The sequence below is a fragment of the Gambusia affinis genome, linkage group LG16 (assembly GCF_019740435.1).
Source record: "Gambusia affinis linkage group LG16, SWU_Gaff_1.0, whole genome shotgun sequence".
NCBI lineage: Eukaryota > Metazoa > Chordata > Actinopteri > Cyprinodontiformes > Poeciliidae > Gambusia > Gambusia affinis.
This window is the reverse complement of record NC_057883.1, coordinates 11,287,673-11,309,081: the sequence shown is the minus strand read 5'-3', so window position 1 is coordinate 11,309,081 and position 21,409 is coordinate 11,287,673. Positions and strand designations below refer to the sequence as shown.

The window sequence follows — 21,409 nt, the reverse complement described above, 5'->3', positions numbered from 1 at the left end:
TGTGCCACTGGAGCACTAATAACAATAAAGAGGGCAGTAAGCCACACACTATTTTTACTTCTCTGCCTCCTCTCCACAGCCAAGGGGCAGGCTACATGCACAGACAGAAACACACACACACACGCGTATGTGCACTGGGGAGAGGCTCTAATTAGCGGCAGAAAGCAATACAATGAGTGAGTTATTAAGACATTGGGGCGGATCGCAGCCAACCTTTGGCCCTTGTCAGAGCACAGGTCACATGATAAGGGAAGGATATCCGCCAGACGACGGCGCCAAGCAGCCTGTGCCCATTGAGAAGATGAAATAGGCTAAATCTCTGCAGCCATTCAGGGCAAAGCATGGTGCACTGATTGTTTTCTTCAATGAAAGAAAGAATACTATGATCAGCAAGGTGATAAGAGAAGAAAAAAAAAACTATGACATAAATATTGAGTGGAAATCATGAGGGATGTCCTCCAATACTTTAGTGGTTGAGATATCAACAAGTGTAGGCGCTTGAGATCCTTTTACTTAGAGAAAAAATTATAATGGTAAAGCCTTAAAACAAAATATAAAAAACATTACTTGCAAATAGATAAAAGCAATACATTGTCCATACTATTTACACTGTCACTTCTGTCATGGAGTGGCTTGAAAACTTGGCAGCTTTAAGGAGGCTATCTGCAGGGCGCCTCAGTATCCTTCTCCAACATAGGGTTAACTTGGTTTGGAAAGCTGTTATAATGTTGTGAATACATTTAAAACATTTCATTCTTTTCTGTGGGGCAGTTTGCTAAAGTGCTATGCTAGAGTAATGTTAACCTATTTTCTTTGTTTTGATAAATTGTCTCAATCTATTTACATTTGGTTCCAGGTAATTATGTGTGGAGAATATCTGGAGAATATTTTATGTTTTTTTTTTTTCCTTACATGTTTTTATTGATTTGCAAACTTTGTAGACCAGTGTTTCAGCTGCTCTTGGCTCATTTATCCTGAGCAACTGTCTGTGAATATCTGAGCACAACACATGGGTGTGGAGCTGCAGCACCCAATTCAGTCTCTTTTTCAATGTCAAGAGTGAAAAACACCAAGATTGTCAGTCAAAATCCAGATGTATTAGATTAGCCAAATATGCAGAGTATATAAATGACCTTTTCTAGTCACACCAAAATAGGGTGTGAATATTAAAAGCTATCAGTGCACAGCATGGCTGCATGATTCAGCTGTGTAGCTGATTGGGTGAATTTAGGACATGCCTAGAAAAAAAACAAAAAAACATAAAGAAACACAATTTATTATTACATTGCAGCCCAATCATTTTGCTTTCAGACATGAACCTATTTATGTCAAATCTTCATTTGTCTCATATTGTGCACACACAAACTGCTCTAATATCTCTGAACTCTTTTGTTTTCCTTACGGCAGGACTCCATCACTATTCAGATCTTTCCCTCTTTTTCCTCCCGCTTGAACAACCGAGGTCCCTCTAAGAGCTTTTGGTTTATATCTCCAGGGGTCCATAGCTTTGTTAAGGTTCACGAGCAAAACTTTTAATGATAAAACACATTTGTTAGTAGTATGTGAGAACAACATAGAAAAAGAAAGCGCGTTCCTCCAAGGGAAAAGTATTTTCCACTCCCATTTAATGCCCAACGAGACACTTAAAAACACTTGCTTTTATGATTTTTTTATGATTTTTTATGATTCTCTGGTTTGGCAGAAAAATGCACTATGAAATGCAAAATAACAATAACTAATATTTTCCAAATGTAACAAAGTTGTGAAACTGGCCTAGCTGCCTTTTTCCACATTCTTTATAAGTATTTAAGTCTTATGAATCACACACTCACAGGCTTTTGAGGTCCTCCACCCCCTCTTTGCTCTCTTCATGTCTGTCTTAGATTTCCATCATTTCTCTTTTTTTTTCTGCCACAGTGGCAGTGGCCAGTAGAAGGAAGTTGCTGGTTATCTATCTAACTTTGACCCAGATGAAAATGTCATGCCTTTTTTTGGCAGCAATCAGGGACTCTCAAAAGCAGCCATCTCATACCCCAGACTTTCTAAATATACAGTCGGAGTGTGGAGAGGTTGCAGCTCGGCGTGTGTGTGCGGGTGCGTGTGTACTGCACTGTGGTGCTACAGTGAGTGTATATGTGGTTCTAACTAAAAGGAGAGACTATCAGGACGCTGCCAACATAGGCATCATGATCCCTCTCATTTAGGGACCACTAATTGGCAGTTAATTAGCAGAATTGACTCTGTTGTCAGATCCCAAGTGCAAGCCCCCCTACTAACACCCTCAGCCCACTAAATTCATTTGATCTGGCTGCTTCCTTGATGCCATAATAATAATCCTATTTTATCAGTTTTGGATGAAGAAACTCGTTTGGAAAAACATATTCCCATTATTGGCACCGGCAGTACGGCACAGACTCCCCGTAGTAGTGGGTTTCATTTTGATTTCCACTCTGTTCTGGGGTTGTCACAGATCCAAATAGCTGCTCGCAACAGAATCCAGACACATGCTTTACTCACAGGGTAAGCCATGGGAGCATTAAACAGCTGATGCTAATGTGTGCCACCGTGTTTATGTCTGCTCCAAGTGTACAGCATGTGTTGCGTGTGAGTGCGGGAGCCCAGTTGAAAATTTTCAGTGTAATTAACAGGGCCCACTCCCCTTTATCGGGCACCGGGGGCACATTGGGTCAGAGCATGGCTTGGACACCCACCGAGGCTGCAAGGCGAGCCCGGTGCCCACCTCTCTGTGTGTGTATGATTATGAAAAACAGGTGGTGGATTTAATAACGCTGGCAATGTCGGGCGATCATGCACAAAGAAGCGAAAGAAAAAATGAATGCCTTTTTACTTGTTTTCCCATTACATAGACTCTCCAAGGCTGTGGAATTCTCCCAGCTAAGACGGCATGCAAGCAGAACGAAGCCAGACGAGGCAAGACAGAGAGGCAGAGCGCTATAAGAGACATTACAGAGAAAGCATTAGAGAGAGAGGGAGATGGAGAGAGATGGGAGGAGGGAGGTCTTTGTACTTCTCTGCTCCTTTTGGCTCTTTTATTCCTCAATGGCTTGGTTTTATTGGTGGGTCGTTTAATAACAAGGGCTCCATGTTTGAAATGAAGTCGGGCTGCGTTTGCGTGGGCAGGCCTCTTCTTTTTAATTTTTCAAATTATTTATTTTTTTATTTTTTTTTATTTTAGAACGGTAATTTTTTTGAACCAGGGGTGAGAACCGGATAGAGATTGAGAGAATACACTAGAGAGAGCGAAGAGAGCGAGAGGGTAAGCGTGTGGGAGAGGGAGGATTCAAAGAGAATACAAGGAAGGAAAGTAGGTTAATTTATTTCATTTGTAATGCGTGAAAAAAAAAAAAAACTTAAAACAGGAAAAAAAAAAAAGTTAGTGGTTCTGAGAAGTCAAGTGTTGGGATTCTATTTTCATGAACAAGAAGCTTAATGTGCACGGGCAGCCACAGTAAGCCTGCTAGAATCTCCCTGTGCCTCAGGCCATCTGTGAGCAGAATAGCAATTTTATTACTTTGTCATTAAACCAATTTCACAGCAGTATTGTTTGTTAATGAGCAGCCGCAAACGAGCGAAGATGTCACGTACTGGAATAGCAGCAAGATTTGTGACCCAGGCACTCCTCTATCTCATTCCCTCAACCTGTGCCTCATTCTTATTCTTCCTCCTTAACATCCTTACTGTCATCCTCACCAGCTCTCTGTCGTCCACCCCTTCCTCTCCACATACTCTCCACTGTAGAGGTCCTTGCCTCATAAAGGGGGAAACTGCCAAAAGATAAAATGCAAAGTCTATACAGTCGAATCCCGGTTTATGAGCTTCCATTTGTCTTTAGAGCTCATTCGTATGGCTGGTTTTCAGGATGTACAGTTTGAAAGCCCCTTAGAATTTCTTATTATTTAGCTCTTAAACTTTACATGGGTCTTAATGACAGACACCCAAAAATACAAAGCATATGACTATCAGGGACTTTTTGTTATATTTCGTAGTTGTTTACGTGTAAAGGTGTGACTAAGACTTTTTTTGTAGGTGAATTTGGTGAAGTAGTATGACATTTTAAGTAGAGATGAATCAATACAATTTTCATTGACTAAATTTAGTCTTTTAAGTACTATTTCCAGCTTTCAGCAATGTTTCTTTTTAGAATTTTAGAGACATACCGATGGGTTGGCCAGAGATCAAAATGAGAGTTTATCTTTTCTTCAACTGATGAGCAGAGGAAATACTTAAAAAAATAAAATTGTTTTAGATTATTTGAGTAAACTCAACTTATACCTCATCTGCATCACCGGTGGATCTCCTGCCATTATTTTGATCAGGAGCAGAGGTGATGTCACACTGTGTGAGTGACGGAGATTCTCGAATGACTTTTCTTTTTGAACCTATTAAAATCGGGTAGGAAATGATCAAACTGCAGATCTAAGAAATGGCAAAGGAATCAAATGACAATGATTGAAGATTATATCCAACAGGTTTTCTTCCAACTCTTTTTTTACCTCTGACCAACATTTCACTGACACTTAAAACAACTGGAATCCTTTCCCCGCAGTGGCAGCTTCTACACTGAAGAGTGCAATCTGTTAGATCTCATTTATGTTGCTTTCAGAAATCAGGAATAGACCATCATCTCTAATTTTAGGCAATGATCAAGGCACTTATTAGTAAGGGTCTGCTTTTACAAAGAACACCATGCATTTTAGCTGCTGTGAATGTCCCTTTATGGCTCGTCACTCCGTTTTACTCTTGAGGTGAGTCTGAAGGGGCTCCTGGTCATTTTGTGTTTTACGACCGAGGGAGGACCTGCGACGGAGAGTGAGAGAGAATTAAACTGAGGCCCCAGAGGATCAGACAACCTGACAGAGTAGATTTGGAATAATTAGTTTTATCTGCTGGGAGAGCTAGCCGGAGGATCTGCATGTTATCCACAGGCTGCTGCGCCTCTGCAGCGATGTGATGCCAGGATGCTGTGTATGTGTTTGGGAGGAGGGTGGGGTCTGAGACACTAAGAAGGACAAAGTTGACCAGGTATAAAAAGAACAGCCTCAGGGTTATGTGTGTATGTTTACGTGTGTTGGAACAGAAAAGGACAGGAGCTCCTTCTTCTGGCTGAGCTTCTTAAACTTTGTGAACCTTGATGAGGTATTTTCTCTCTGTCCAGGCATGCTCATTCTTTCACTCTTCTGTTTTTCTTCACCTCCTCCTAGAGCACGTCACCTTCCCTTTTTACTCTAGTTGATTCAGCAGCGCCATGTTTTATCTTTGCTTTGTTTACGAGCTGTCACATTCAAAGAACCTCCAGCGACCTTGCTCCTACTCCTTTCAGTAAAAGTGAGTGTTTTGGGATATAAAATGGAAGAGAGTTGTAATCACATTCTTAACAACACTACGGTGTATCATTATTACCTGGTCGGTTGTTGCTGTGTGCGTGCGTGTGTGAGAATGTTTTCCAAAGCTGTGATTCATGGCTCCAGTGCCCTCTGTGGCTTTGAAGTGTAGGCCAATAAGACTATCATGGAAGACTCTATAAATCAATATAGTCCTTTGTCGGTTCAAGCTGCTCTATCTCAGTTCAGGCCTGTTATAGATGAGGAATCAGTTATTCTGGGAATGACTATTGTCTGCTAATGGAGAACAATGGCAAAAGCTTAAGCCTCTTAGAACAACATTAAAAAGCTAAGGAGGATACAAATAGCAATAAATAGTTGTGGGAATATTACTCTGACACCCCTAAATAAATGCCAGTGCAACCAGTTGCATTTGGAAGTTACTTAAATAGAGTTACATTTTTGGGGTTTAGTTCTGCATAATAGAAAGAAAAATGCATCTTATTGGGTTATTCCTAACCTACCACCCTGAATACACCATGCACACAGTGCAAAATGGTGGTAGTCGCATCATGTTGTGTGGTTTCTTTTCTTTAGCACAGACTGGGGAGCTGGTAAGATTCAAGGTGAAGATCAACAGAATTAAACCCAGATTAACCCTGGGAGACAACCCTGTTGGAGGCTTGAGACTGATTGAGAAGGGAAGTTTTCAGTTTTGATGTTCACAGAGGCTGTCAACTCAAACTGACTGAAGCAGTTCTGCTAGGAGAAATAAGCAAAAGATTTATGTCCCTCAATATACAAATCTGGTATAGAGATTTCCAAAAAGATTTTTAGTTGTACTTGCCATTACAATTTTACAAAATTTGGCAAAGATTATTGAGAGGCACTGTCAACAGAACGGGGGCCTAAATTTCTGCAGATCTCTGCTGGAACAAATGCGTGTTTTTAGTTCATGTTTGTGGTGAGTTACAGGCAGTGGCTGCAAGCATTAGCCAAAACTAGAACATGGGTTACAAAATATAGAGAGTCACAGAATAAGGGATTTAAATCACCTAATTCTGTATCTCCTCCCAGTCTGGATGGATATTTATTCACCCATCGTAAGTGATTATGTTTCTATGTATTTGGTGCTGGGAATGCCTTCAGTGCTCTTGTGCGCTCAGAGGTTCTCAGCTTTTAGCTCCTGCTCCCAAAAGAGAGACTACAAGGCTCCCCTCAGTATACTCATGGGTGGAATAAAAAGAGATTTGAGAAAAAAAAAAGTTGTCAAAAACAATGTGAAATGCTGATTTCTATTTCTTATTTCCTTCACCGCTTGTTTCAGCTTAAAGTCTTCTGTATTTTGAGGTTGTTACTGGAGAATCGCACATGACAGTTCAGAGACTCAAATTCAAGGGCCATACACCGCAGTGAAGGCTGAACTGACTGAGCCTTTGTTGTATTTGTTTAAGGCTGTCACATGTGAAGCGGGCCGGTCAAAGCTGCACACAGCCTGTGGTGGAGCTGATCTGAGAGGCAGAGGGCTCGCTCCGGGCCACCAGGCACATCACAGTCCCTGTGGTCTGCTCCACAGTGTCATCGCCGCTTCTGCCAGCAGTCCCCTCCACAAACAACAGCTATTTATATCACTAGCCTGCTGCTTGGCTTTTTTAGCCCTAAACTCTGCTTCTGATCGTCCCATCCCTTCTGTGTGTGCGAGCGTGCGCGCGGGCATGGCCGCATGTGTGAGTGTGTGCTGAGGCGTATGTATGTCAAAGCAGTTATGTGCAACCGAAACGCCGATTAATTATTCAGTATGGGAAGTCAGAGGCAAGCTGCCTGCATTTAACTGATGACTCTCGTGGTCACAAATAGGTGAATTCGGAAACTCAGACATCTTTGAAATGTGCATGATGGAAACCCCTTGTGCCCTGGGAGGAAAGTTAAACAGTGGAGATTCTTTTTGAAAACCTGTGCATGTGTGTGTACGCACCGCAGAAGAACAAATTCTCCTTTCAAACAAACAAACAAAAAAAAAAAAAAAATAAGGAGCGTCTTTACCTGCAGCCTGTTCAGCTCTCTACTACTAGCTAATTCACTTTTAAATTCAGGAAAACAAACAGTTACAAATCCAAACAGCGCATTTAATTCTGCAAAAGGATAAGTGTTGCTGTTGGCGGGACTTTTCTTCTCTTTAAACTGAACCCATTGTAGTCGTAATGGAGAAAGAGAGAGAAAGATAGAGATGTTTGATGTGTACCAAAAGAAATAGATTGGCCTTATTTCCTGCCTGGCTGCTGAAATGCAGACACTTGTGTTGCCTAGACGATGCAGGCAATTGACACTCAATTTTGTTTGAAATATCACGCCTCTATCATGTCATTATCAGCCTCCCCTGGTAATCCACAAAGCCACCCTGTTTGATATCTGACAATAAGGGGGAGTCACGGAGTCACTGAATCTCTCACTCGATTACCAGGCACAGGGAGGAAAAAGAGGTTGAGAATAAAAGGGAGCATAAGATGACAGAGCAGGAGACAAAGAAAGGGGTGAATGAAATAAGAGATGGAAAGATAATGCAAGAGAGATGGGGAGGCTTAAAAAAGCCAAGTATTTGTATGATAGCGGGTGGGAAAGTGTCTGAAAATGGAGATTATAACTGCCCTCCTCACACAGGGGTACAAAGGTGGTATTGTGAGGTAGACGGGGAGGGAAGGGTGGAAAATGTGGGCAAGTGGGGTGGCACACTTCACAACTGAGAAAGTGAGGTGTTCTTGTAAAAACACCCACTTATCTGAAGAACGCTGATAGATAGGCTGGTGTAATGATAGTCTCTCTACTCCAGTGTGTGTGTGTGAGAGAGAGACAGTTTGTGAGTGAGCCTTTTCTGGAGCTGCATGAAGGCAGGAAGCCCTCATCCACTCATGAGGTGAGAAACTGGCTCCTGAGGAGCGAACCTTACTTCCCAGCGCTGACAGCCTCTGTCATACTCCATGTGCTGCAGCCTATTACAGGGGGCTAATATTGACTTAGCCACACTCAGAAAACAACATCAACAAAAAAAACAACCAAGCTGTTTGTACCATAGATTTAAGGCAGGCAGAAAATATTGCTTGCGCACAAATACACATTATTGGGGTGTTGCTTTAACAGAGTGGGTGTTCACATGGAAGTACTCTCCCAACAAGTAAGATGGAGGTCAACTTTTCTTGTAACTTTCTCATCTGCAGTGACTTGTCAACACTCCACAGCCATTTGTCCTTTTTCCATTTTATCATGTTATAACCACAATCTAAAAAGTTTAGGGGGCGTTCACGTTCACCCCTTTGACTTTGATACCCCTTAGATAAATTTGAATGTGATCAAATCCCACAGCTGTGTAGTTTAATCTCCGAACGAGCACTGCTCTTCTGTGAAGGCCTCAGTAAACATTAGTGAACAAAAAGCATCATGAGGACCGAGGAACATAGTGGACAGTTCAAACATAGGAAAGCGTATGGCACAATTGAGAATGTACTAAAACACCTGATCTTAAAGACTTGGCAAGGAGGGCAGGAATCATAGAAGCAGCCAATAGATGCACAATTTCTCTGGAGGAGCTGCAGAGACCCACAGTAGGAAGGGAGGCAAGAAGGAAGTCATTGTTTAAAGCAGTGGTCCCCAACCACCGGTCCGTGGACCAATTGGTACCGGGCCGCGCAAGAAATAATTAAATATGTCCGTTCCAATTATTGAGTCTGGAGAAGGTTTTATTTTGAAAATCCTAAAGCGGGTACTGTCGGTTACGTTTTGCGCGCCAACATGCAGCAGAATGAATAAGAAACAACGGAATCGGTGTCGATCCTTACAATGCGCAACATAAAGGTTATTTGTTTTGGCCTATATGCAATGATAGAAAAGAAACACTGATCAGTTGATTGTTTTTGATAAAGGAATGAGAAACCATTTACACAGAGGTACAATGGTGACACTTTCAGTTTCAAATAAACACCACATTAACAAAATAAACACACTGGGATTTGTGGTTGTAATAATAAAAAAATTTTAAAAAGTTGAAAGGGTGTGAATACTTTTGGGAGCCACAGTATTAACGTGCAGAAATACTCTCTGGCAGAGGTACTGACCTCCGAAGAGTAGGAGGTTAATATGAGAAAAAAAACAAAAAACAAAAAAAAACAAAGGACGAACCGGTAGAAAGAGAAAAAAGATGTGAGGCTATACTTCTTTCTTACATCAGAAAAACTGGTAGAGCTAGGGCAGGTTAGCCATGCTGGGTTGCTACAATAAGGCCTCTTTCATACAGGTGTGTTGACGCCTGGGGCAGACTTGGCCCCGGTCCATTCTATTCACCTTGGCTGATTTAAACAATAACTATCATATCTCTTAAAGGAAAAAGGAGGGTAAAGCGTCAAGCAGGAGATGCCTAAGAGCTGTGTCGAGGCCAAGAAAAACCCCCGCTGACATTGTCAGAGCTTGTTGGTGCTGTGGTGAGGGAAAAAAAAAGTTTTTTTTCTCTTTTTTTTTTAAACCCCCTCTCCATCATAACCCCCACATTTTGTTTCCTCCTCTGCTTTCTCACCCTCCACTTCTGTACTAGATTGAGAGTTTTTGTGCCGTAGGACAGAATGTGGTGAGGAGACAGAGGAACAAAGTGCTGCTGTGTGGAGCAGCAGCTGCTGCTTGCCGGATCAAAGGGGCAACAAGCGTGGTCTTCCTGGCCCGACGCTTCTCTGGAGGTGTTTGACGGACAGTCAGCAGCTGGGGCCGCACAGCCCGCCCTGTAGGGGTCAGGCCGCTGGACTACAGGGCCCAGAGCTGACATGCCCTCTCTGGACAAGGGGAAGAGGGGAGATGGTGCTAGATGTGGAGGGCAAACAACAGCAGGGATGTCTATGTTTATCTCGTTTTGTTGTCTTTCTTTCTGCTTTAAAAGACAGAGACAGTTTAGGGATTTCTCTTTAACTCATTCGTCGGTTCTAGCCTCGTTTTAGACTTAAACCATCAGTAGCCGTGCAGCGCAGTTCACACTGCAGCGCTCCAGCTCTGCGATGCAGAGGATCAGAGCTGGAAAAGGGAAAAGGAGCACAAGCGTGCCGCAGTGCTATTGATTTATTTTAATTAGCTCCTCGTTAAATCCTGTCAGTTTCCAACACAAATATATAATTCTTTGTCTGATTTTCCACTGGAGTCTTAATGACTCGTACTCCCCGGGTTTCTGAGAGAAATGACTTGTGCAGCTCGACTGACGGAGCAATGCAAATGTTAGTCATATAGGGCAGAGGGTGGTGTTGGGGGAGGAGGGATGCCGCAAATGGGCGATGAATGGAGTAATAAAAAGGAAAAGAAAAACAGGTCAGTGAAAGTCCATGGAACAGAGGTGAAACAGTCCCCCTTTCAGACGGAGACAAAAGATTGTGTGTGGGGTTGCGTGGGGGCGCTGTGGATGGGAGAAGGAAAGATAGACGGAGGTAAAACTATGTAAACACAGTGGTTGCCCCAAATTTAGGCCCTCTCTGACGTTTCCAAAAGAAAGAAAGAAAAAAAAAACCTGCTCCTGCCTCATTCTGCTTCACATCTGCACTAAATCAAACATGGGGGTGAGGTAATGTTCACCCGACATACATCCAACAACGACTCCTGCTTTAGCTTAAAGCAGAGAGTCGGGAAGAAAAAATAAAAAAGAGGATACGATGAGTTTGAAGAAGCTTCCTTTTTCTGTTCCAGCACTTCTCAAACTTTTTATGAGCAGTACCACCTGAGAGAAGTCTGACTTTTGTTATTTTTTTATTTTTAAATGCCACCATTCTCAAAGACTTTAATGCAGTCATACAATTGGACCTGGATCTCTTCAGTCCACAAAGATCCATTTAAGTTAGAATTCAAAAGGGGGGACAGCAGAGGCGTCTCTTTTTTTCCCTCCAATATAAAAATACAGCAATGACTGCCATGCTTATGAAACTTGTTGAATATAAAAAATAAAAATAAAAAAGACGTTTGTCTGCACTGGTCATCTCATTAAATTGTGTTCAAAGTGTGGCCAACAAACCATTTATGGCCCCCAGAAAGATTTTGTGGCTCCACTATTCAAAGTTTTTACATATTTGGCCCATGTAGATTTTAACTGACAAATTTAAGCCTCCTTAAAGTGGAAAATGTTAAAGCATTAATATTTTATTAACCACATTTTATGTTGCTTCCATCAAAATTTCAAAGTAAATCAGAGCACAAACAACCTGTAACATTTACTAGAAGGCAGACTTTTTCTTCTCCGTTCATAAAGTTGTGAAAGTAATAATGATTCACATCCTGTACTTGTTGCTGAGAGCAAACTAAATATTTTGCTATACACCAAAAAAGTGAGAAAATTGTTTTGTTTTCTACCATTGCACCATTAAATTATTTTTGAGTAGGTAAACAAAAAAAATCTAAGTAAAATTTTGTGTTTTTGATTAAATGTTTTTTTTTGCTTGCTTGTTTTTGCAGGCATGCAAGTAATTTAAGGTTGAATTACAGTGTGTTACAACCTTTGCACATCAGCTCATTAAATCTTTCACACACACCCTCACAGTGTGAAAGAGTACTTTACTTCATACTGGTTATTCTAGAAATCTTCTCTATCGCCCTCCTCTTTGAGATAAAGTGAAACAAAGATAAATGTGAATGAAACTTTGATATTTCCCACTACTGTTGCTCAACATCCCAGTTAAGTAACTTCTCTTTTCCACCGAAAACAATGGATTCCATTACTTCTGACTCTCACTAAAGGAAGGCCAAGAGCCTCTAGGGGTGCATATACCTCATCTTGAGAACCATGGATCTTTTCCAAATTGGAGAAGTGAAGCCTTTTGATTGTTTATGATAAATTTGGAGATCCTGCCATTTCAGCGTGGTGGAAATCTTACTGTATATGTAAATTGTTATGGAGATTTTGCTGGACCTTAAGAGCTGATTATATCACTGGTGTTGACACTACGATAGATCAGAATTGAAGATGCAGTAGCCCCAGTATCTGACCAGACCATAATTAGTGTTTGCTTACACCTTACACACCCTCCTCATGGGGTTAATTTGCATGCGCTTCCTGGTCAAAGGACACAGAGTGATTGGCCGTTTCAATAAAAGAGGAGATCAAACTGAATCCTTCCCTCTTCTATTTCCATTGAGCTGTGACTCAGTTGCAGGCAGTTTGAGATCTTTGTTTTGGGCTGAAGCGGAAGTATGGAAGCAATGAGCCTTAATAGGAACCAGAGGACAGTTGTGTTTGCAAGCAGTGATCATGGATTGAGCTCAGCACATTCTTGTACAGATTGTGTTGCATGTAATCTTCCTACAAGGGAGACAGAAAGGGGCCTTGGAGACTGACTGACTGACAAATGGAAACTTCTACTCTCTTCCTTGGTTTTTGAGTTTAGAAAAATGGGCATGTTCTGGTCAACCATACAGGCAATAAACTGTCAACATCCTTGTGTTGAAATTTCCAAGCCACAATCTTTTGGAAGTTCCACATAGGCGCGTCCAGTGTTTCTCTGCCTCATCCAGCGTTAGCTGTGGCTCGCTTTCCTTCTTTCATCACAAACTCGTCAAACGGGTGACCCCGCTCTTGATTGGCGGGGTTTCGGCTCCCTCCCTCGCGCTCTCGATCTCTTGGCTGTGCTCCAGGCTAAGGTGGTTTGGCATGACAATTTTACAGCGCAGGAATGCTGACAAGACGACAGAGTTACCAGGTGTGGCTGCAAGTCAGTTAAGCAGAAACAAGGCCTCTCTGACTGACTGAGATGAGGAAATAAGAAAGAAAAGGGCAAGCCCCGAGTCAGACAGACAGGTTTGCACTGATTACATCTTTAAACCTCTTGTAACCTGTAACCACAGTTTCTTTCTGCATAGAATAAAAATCTAAATCAGTACCATGCAAAAAAAGTATTCATATCTCTAGCTTTTACACATTTTGTCCAGGTAAGACAACAGGCTTCATTGTGCTCTATTAAAAGTTTATGTGATAAACCAGGACATTTCACATTGTGAAATGTGAAGAAAGCGATTAATGAATTGAAAAGTGTGCATTTATTTTCAGTTTGGTTTACTCTCATATCCCTTAGTAAAATCCAGTGCAGCCAGCAGAAGTCACCAAGTAGCAAGCAGAGAACTGGCAATGTACTTCACTATAAATCATAAAGAATCAAGATTCTCTTGTGTGACTTGAAAATAAGTGTTTGCCAATGTTCTCCGTCTTGTCTGATTGAACTACAGCTGTTTTGATCCATCCATCCATCCATCCATTTTCTGTTCACCCTTGTCCCATAGAGTGGTCGGGAGGGTTGCTGGTGCCTATCTCCAGCTATCTCCAGGCGGGGTACACCCTGGACAGGTCGCCAGTCTGTCGCAGAGCTGTTTCGATGTAAAAGAAATATAGGTTAAAAGTTTTAGTTTCTATATGAGCAAACCTGTTAGACAAGCCACAAAGTATTGACTCAAAGGCACGAGCACAAATGCATTGCACACTTTTCAGATCTTTCTTTTTTGAAAAAAGCTAAAATATTTGAAAACTATGGATCATTTCCCTTCTACCAAACGACTGTCTGGAACTTTGTGCTGGCCTGTCCGAATGAAGCCCTCAAAAGCAGAAGTTAATAGTTATAACACGATGAAATGTGAGAAAGGTCAAAGGGTATGAATACTTTTTGAAAGACATTGTAAAACTGGGAAGTCTTTAATTCTCCCACGTCAAAATACGCACTAACATACAAAGCTGGACAAGGTAGTTAGCAGATAAAAAGCTTTCTGTGAAGCCCTCCACCTCCTCGTGTGAGAACAGATATTATTAACCAAGCATGCAGTGTTGATCCAGCCTTGTGGAGACCCTGTGCCAAGTGGACTCCTGCTGCCCTGGCTCCATCATTCATATCTGTCTGTTACTTTCCTCTGTGACTCACAAAGACACAACAGTCAGGGCCCAAACAAGCCTACCACTTCATATAATGGAGGAATCGGGTCCTCCGTCGTCAAGCGGAGATCCGTGTGTGTGTGTGTGGGGGGGGTGTGTTTGCGTGCACGCACGCATGTCTTGCACTGTTGAGGGGGCACGTCAGCTAGAAGAGCTACTGTGAGCCAGTTGGCAATATGCTGCGAAGAATGTGCTGACATGTGCAATACACACACCAGATCGGGTTCACGTGCACACGCGTTCCCGTGCACACTTCACCAGGTTTTTTTTTTTTTTGATGTGCAACATGAAAATGTGTTCAAGGCTTATTGGCTGGACAACATTAGCTCCTTACATTAAACAGCAGTGGAGCTGCTGCTGGCCCCTCCTGCGGTGTTGTACACATTCTGAGCTGTATCCCGATGAATGACCTCCTTATGACCCCTTAACCCTGGCTTTAATTATTTGTTTGAAGACAGCATGGAGTTCCCATGCTGAGAGGTGCTCTGTGTACTCTCTGTGTGCATGTGTGCGTTGCCGCTCCTGCGCACTAACACTGAGCAGAGGCAGGCCGTAATAAGCCGGACCACCAGATGTAGATAATAAAACATGAGCTTTAGGCTGGAGGTTTGAAGCCAGTGTTTCCCCCTTGAGAGTCTCCTGTGTTCTGGTTAGCCTTCGGACACGCCGGCGGTGGCTGCGGTCGTGTCCGTGGTGGCTATGTGTCGATTTCCAGCGCGTACGTATGTTTTGGCGAGCGGTTTAGGAATCCTCGCTCCCTGTGGTCAACCTCTGTGAGTCTCTCGGGGCTCCAGGCTCATCCATCTGAGTGTCCATCCAAGCTGACTTGCCATCATCTCCAGAGGATTCGGTGTTGTTCTAAGCACACTCCATTAGCGGCTCACGGGTTGAGGGAAAACATTGTTATCAAGCCAGAGTCTGATAATCTCAATTGGCTTTACTCAGACTGATAAAAGGTGCTTTAAGGCCACAAGAGGGGAGCCACAGTCACCCCCTCTCGTCCCATCCCTGCCTTCAGTGTACCTCATCGCCTGCTGGTTACTGTGGCAACCCTAAATCTAAGTCTTCATGGCGTGATATGGTATTAGTTAGAGCTGGGAATACTGAAAAAAATGAGACCCATATGAGAAGCTGACTTTGTGGGAAGTATTTGGATATCTGTTTGTCTTCACAGCGGAGAAGTGTTTTCATATTAAAAATGGCCATTTCAATGAGAGCAAACATTGAAACCTTATTTCCTGTGTACTTTAGGTACAACATTTCCTGTAAGAAGTTGGATAAACACATCACGAACAACACTTTTTTTCCCCCCCTTTAGAATATATAAGGAAAATTGAAAACGACACTTTGATCCTACAACTCCGCGCTCTCTGGAGAAAGTCGTCTGCAGTCACTGGAAATCATACGGTCAAATTCAGCACCTGGGTAGAACGTTCCTAATATTACGTGTTTATGGTTATGACCCAGAGTGGGTATGAATGCACATGGTTGTGATTTTCAGCCCCTTGGTGAACGTAGAAAGGGAGAAAGCAGGGCATATATTTTGGCACGCACCGTGCTCAGCGCTTAAAGGAGGGGCGGTGAGGTTAAGAACTATTGCTTGCTTTTCAAAGCTAGTTTTTCTTCTTAGTTTTACTTTATTTGTGTAAAGAGGACAATGCAAAATTCAATTCTTTACCAGTCCGTGTGAATGTGCCAGAGTTCACTATTTAGGCTTAACGCCATTTGTAGTTCCTGTCTGGCTGATGATGCAAAACAAGGTTAAAACATGAAGTCACATAATTTTTTGTTGGGAAAAAGTCTAATGACTAAAAGAGTGACAAAAGAAAAAATTTACAAAAAAACATGGCCAATATGTAACAGTTATTAATTTATACTAGTGATGGTTAAGAATGAGCTGCTCTGGCTAAGTTTGTGTGTGTGATCTTACAGTCTTCTCTAGTTCCAGCTCTCATGATTATTTTAATGCAACATATTATATATATTGATAAAATATCCAAGTTTCTTAGGATGTCCTGATGTTTAGTGCAGATAACTAAAAATGCTTCTTTAAAATATGCATCTGACTTTAATTTACTTTTCTAAAGCTCATTTATCTAATATTTTTTTTCATTTGTAGTTTTTAATGGTAATGTTTAACTGTTCATACAGTTTTATTTTTGGGACATTATATTTATGTACACCTGTAAATCCACAGTATTTAAATAGTTTATTATGTATCTGAAACTCATCAAACTGAACTTAATTCTATTCCCAACCTTTGTTAAAAAACTAAGTTGGGAATTTTTTTGCAGACTGAACTTTTTGTAACCATCTACTTCCAACAGTCTCCTTCCTGCTTCTGTAAGTATATTTTCTGGTAACAGAAAATAACTTATATCTTGCTTGCAAACATAAGTTACTAGAGAAGACTTTAAATTAGGAAAGATGCCCCCTACTATATGAACACTGTCTGGTTTTAATTTCTTCAGTTGTTTCTGACAGTACAGCTTACTTATGATTTATTTGTTGTTCTGTTGAAAAACCTCCTCCGGCTTAATTTAAGTCCCCAATAATGCAAAGGAATCAAATGATTCCCAGTCTAACTACGATTCACATTTTTTCCCCTTATCCTCATATGGATGTGTTTCATCTTTTTTTCTCTTGGGGGCCCACAGGACCCCTGTGTACCTGCACTCTGGATGCCCCCTGGCAAATGAGTGCCGCGTCTTTCTTTTCCCAGCCGTGCGTTTTGTACATTTAACCATGTCACTTTGAGCCGGCCAGATTACAGCCGTTTAAGTTCATTGGAGAAGGTAAGGGCAGGTATCAGGGCTTCATGGGGGATTAGGAGCCCAAATTGGTTCCAGCTCTCCCTTCCTTCTAATGACCAGTTCTTTAGCCATATTGATGGTGCCGTGGGCCTGTATGTTAGAGGACGGACGTGAATCCCCCCCCTCCTCTCTCCTGCGTGTTTTTTTGAACCAGCATGCTGGACAGCTCCAACGTGATCTGAAACTGTTGTTTAATGTCAAACACATGGTGTTACCTGCGAGGCTACGGCCAAGTTTTTTTTTTTTTTTTAGGTTTTTTGAAAGCATACGTGAAAAGAAAAACGGCATTGGAAAGGGGTCAAAGTTTCAGGGAATGTCGAGAGCTTGCTTGGTTTCTGTGACCATGCACCCTGCTCTTGACAGAGCCCAAGGCACGTCATTCGAAGTTAAAAAGGTTGCCCCTGGCTGGCACTTACCTCCCGATGACCTCTGGCTCCACGCTGGTAAAGCCACAGGAGCAAGGCCGGCCTGGAAGGCTTTGTGGAGCTGCACTTATTCGCTGCTGTGGTGGTGATAAAACTTCAGACAGCCTAATTGATGGGCTCACTGACATAACAATACCTCGTGAAAGCACGAAGTGGCCCATGCCTGGTCCTCATTTCTAGACAGCTGGAAGGGGAGCAGAACCCCCTACAATGCAGTCAGAGAGGGGGTCCCACCAAGGGGAACTGTTGCGGTGGGGGTAAAACGGTGGGATGCAATGAAAGGAACCATTTGTGTCCTGCAATTTGCTCACAAAGAAGCCAACGCACAGCAAAATAGCATTTGGAGAGACCAGCATATAGAATTCTGTATGCTCTGCATGTGAAAAGTTGGTATTTGCTGCATAGAGCTGGCTGAAGGTGTGATTGAGAAAGGAAGAGGGAAAAAGGGATGTGCCCAAGCCTCTGTGCCCAAGCTGCACTTAATACTTGAGGAATGTCTCCCCAATGCCCATAGCAACCAAACGTAATCAAAAGCTTTATTAAAAGAGTGGGGAATAGATCATATGGAACATTAAAAGTATCCCTCACTGGGTTCCCAAGTCAGCACACAATTGCCCTTTTGTTTGTTTCTGTTTTGTTGTGTGCGCCTCTCTCTCAAGGACTTTGTGGCTAATGTTGCCATTAAGTCATGCAAAACTGTTTGTCTTTGTGGAGGCCTGTGATGAATCTTCCTGAGTGTGAAAGAGGGGTTGATTTAATGTTTATTTCTTCTCTTTGTTCCCCCCCCCTTCTCTCTCTTTCTGTCAGGTTTATTAACGCCAGAAGAAGAATAGTACAACCCATGATCGACCAGTCAAATCGAGCAGGTAAAGAAAAAAAAAAGCAGAACGATCCAGCCAACCTGAGCGAAAGTGTTCTGAACCCTTGTTTCCCCTACATGAGCACATTCAAAGAAATCATGCCTTGGACCCAGATTTTTCAACATTACACCCCTTCACCTATTAACTCTTAAAAAAAAAAACACATTTCTATTCACTCTGTTCATTCTCTTTTCAATGTGATGCTCTAAAATGTTGCAAGCCATTTGCTGATCTACTCTAATTGGACATTTCCCAGTCTTACTGGAGAGAGGGTTATATTAGCATTCTCTGTGAATTACTAATTGGACACAAGAGGAGTGCCGGAGACGCTAGCAGCAGCTTATGAGTTATCTCCTTTTTTAGTCTGTTTTGATTTGATTTAGGTTTGTTTTTTTTATTTATTTTGCCTGGGGTTAAGTAGGTTTACATACTCTCACATTCTGCACTAGTTTTATGTTCCACTTCCTCTCCAATCCCTTTTCTGAGTTGTGTTTTTAAGTATTAAGAAATCCTCTTAACTGTGAAAGCAAAAAATTGTCTATACAGAGACATGTGATATGTATACAGATGCATTGTTACGTTTCTTTAAATCTTAATGCCACAAACTATATACAATACCTGAAAATTCAATAAATATTTAAGATTGGGCCTAACAAAGAAAACAAGCAGCAAGAGCTACTTGTTTGAGAATGGCCCAGTCAAAGGCCAATCTGGCTCAGTTTGAGCTGTTTTGGAAAGAGAAGTTGGTTGGAAAGAAATTCACTCAATACACCAGCAAATCTGGTAGTGATATACCTTTAAAAACTTGCATCTTGAATTGACAGCAATGAATGGTGGCTAAACAAAATACTGTCTTGGGGGCGAAATCTAGAGTTTCATTAGTGAATCGTTTTGAAAACAATGTATTATTTTCCTTTTACTTCAAAATGATGTGCTGCTTTGAGTTGGTCTATCACTTAAAATTTCCAATAAAATAAATTGATATTTGCTGTTGCAAGGAGACAAAATAGGAAAAAGTTGAAGGGGTCCGAATACTTTCACCAAGGGACTTAGAGGATACAGCCAATCCTAACCAGAACCAGACACAACTGAGCTAACTGATGATTACTGCTGAGCTCTGTGGGATCAAATAAATCATTCACACTAGTGTATAATGACACATCCTATAGGTCAAACAAGTTAAGTGGAATTGCATCTCTTGTTTGTTAGAAAAGAAGCACATGCTATAAAAAGCACATGGCTTATTTTGTCCCTCACAGCAACAACTCCTCTCATCCTGTCAAACTGCACGTCCTCTTCTCTTGCTTTGAGAACAATGTATCTTCCCTGAGCATGGTTTTCAATGACACCGACAGCATGTACGCACAAGTGTGTGTGTGCTTGCATGCATAAGGACCCCACTGTATGCGTGTTTGCATGCCACGCGTCAGTCAATGCAGTCCACAAACACGAGCACAATGTCTTACAGTATGTTTGGGCTGGAGCTGAGACAACTGCTGATTGTCTGGTGTGTTCTCTTTTCTTCTCCTCCCCCCCACTCCCTTTTTCATGTCCACGTTTTGACTACAATCAGGTTTTCTTCTTGATCCTTCAGTGAGCCAAGGAGCAGCATACAGTCCAGAGGGCCAGCCAATGGGCAGCTTCGTGCTGGATGGTCAGCAACACATGGGGATCCGACCAGCTGGTAAATGCATCATCATATATCTTTTTTTTTTTTATCTCTCTTTCCAACACCCTTGCTTTACCGTCCATTAGTTTCACTCTTGGCTGTTTTGCGAAGCCAAAGCTCACTGATGTGACTCACTGAGATGTAGTCAAGCCGCTCTAGAAAAAGTCCTCACAACTAACCACATGAACCACAATGACAACATTTATTCTTCTTACAAGTCAACTTCCCTGCATAAAAAAAAGAAAAAAATCCTTGGAAGTAACCACAGTTAAATCTTAGATGCAAAGCAACATGCACAGTGCCTTTAAAAAGTATCATCAGCAAAAGAATAAATGTTTTTTTACATCGATATGTTACATTTTTACATATTTCATTCACTTTTTATGTGATCAACACAGAATAGTGCCTAAGTGTGATGTGGAATGAAAGCGATATGTGATTTTTGACATTTTATACAAATTAAATCTGAAAGGTGCGGTGTGTCTTGTAGTCGTTCTGATTCCACTAACTAAACACATTGACACCGTTGCCTCCAGAATTCTCCAAACTTTTTAAATAGAAATTAACACTGTACATCACCATAAACACACCAATACCATTGGAAAACACGGTGGTGGTAGCATCATACGGTGTTAATTAACAGTTAGCATGATGGAGTTGGTTTTAGGAGTTATAAAGATCCATAACTCAAGTGGTAGAACTGTTATGAAGAAAATGGTGTTCTTTAGTAGAAACAGCAAAATGTGTTGATTTGAAGATGGATGGGACTATTTGTCAAAGACAAGCAGATATTTCAGTCTTTAGATATACAAAGTATTTAAAGACATTTCCTATAAGACTTGAAGCTGTAATTGCATCAAAATATGCCCAAATACAATTGTTTAAAGCACATTTTAGATATTCATTTGTAAGGGAATTTAAAAACAGTGTTCCGTCAAGTTTTTATTATACACTACTTTATGTTGGTCTATCATTTAAAATACCCCTAAAATACATCCAGGTGTGTAGTAGCAATGTGAAAATAAATGTGGAATGAATTCTTTTTCAAAGCACTGTCAATGCTCTCGCACTCTTCCACCTCTGCTTCATCATTTCCATCTTAAGCTAACCAACTTCATCCTGTCTATCAATGGGTCTTCTTCAGTCTTTCTGTGATTCAAACTCCTGCTGATCCTTTTGTTTCTGGCATTTATCTCCTCTCTCTAGGGCCTATGAGTGGAATGGGGATGAATATGGGCATGGATGGGCAATGGCACTACATGTAACCTCCATCTTGTAACGCAAAGAAAAAGGGGGAAGTAAGTACTGGGAATTTCTTTGTTACATGTTTTACTGTTGTCTCTAGGGGGCGAGTCAGGGTCAGATTTTCCTCAGAAT

At 41.6% G+C, this 21,409-nt stretch overlaps 1 protein-coding gene across 10 annotated transcripts in view; it reads left to right on the top strand.

Moving 5' to 3' along the window:
• Positions 1-21,409, top strand: part of meis2a (Meis homeobox 2a) — a 102,481-nt gene that overhangs the window by 73,672 nt on the left and 7,400 nt on the right. For 3 of the 10 annotated variants that reach the window (XM_044143833.1, XM_044143832.1, XM_044143831.1), the window contains exons 10-12: positions 18,311-18,369; positions 19,937-20,047; positions 21,239-21,330. In XM_044143833.1, the coding sequence (XP_043999768.1) occupies positions 18,311-18,369; positions 19,937-20,047; positions 21,239-21,297 (229 nt within the window). In that variant the 3' untranslated portion in view covers positions 21,298-21,330. The remainder of the gene's footprint in view (positions 1-18,310; positions 18,370-19,936; positions 20,048-21,238; positions 21,331-21,409) is intronic. The other 7 variants (XM_044143828.1, XM_044143827.1, XM_044143826.1 and 4 more) reach the window with 3 other exon arrangements.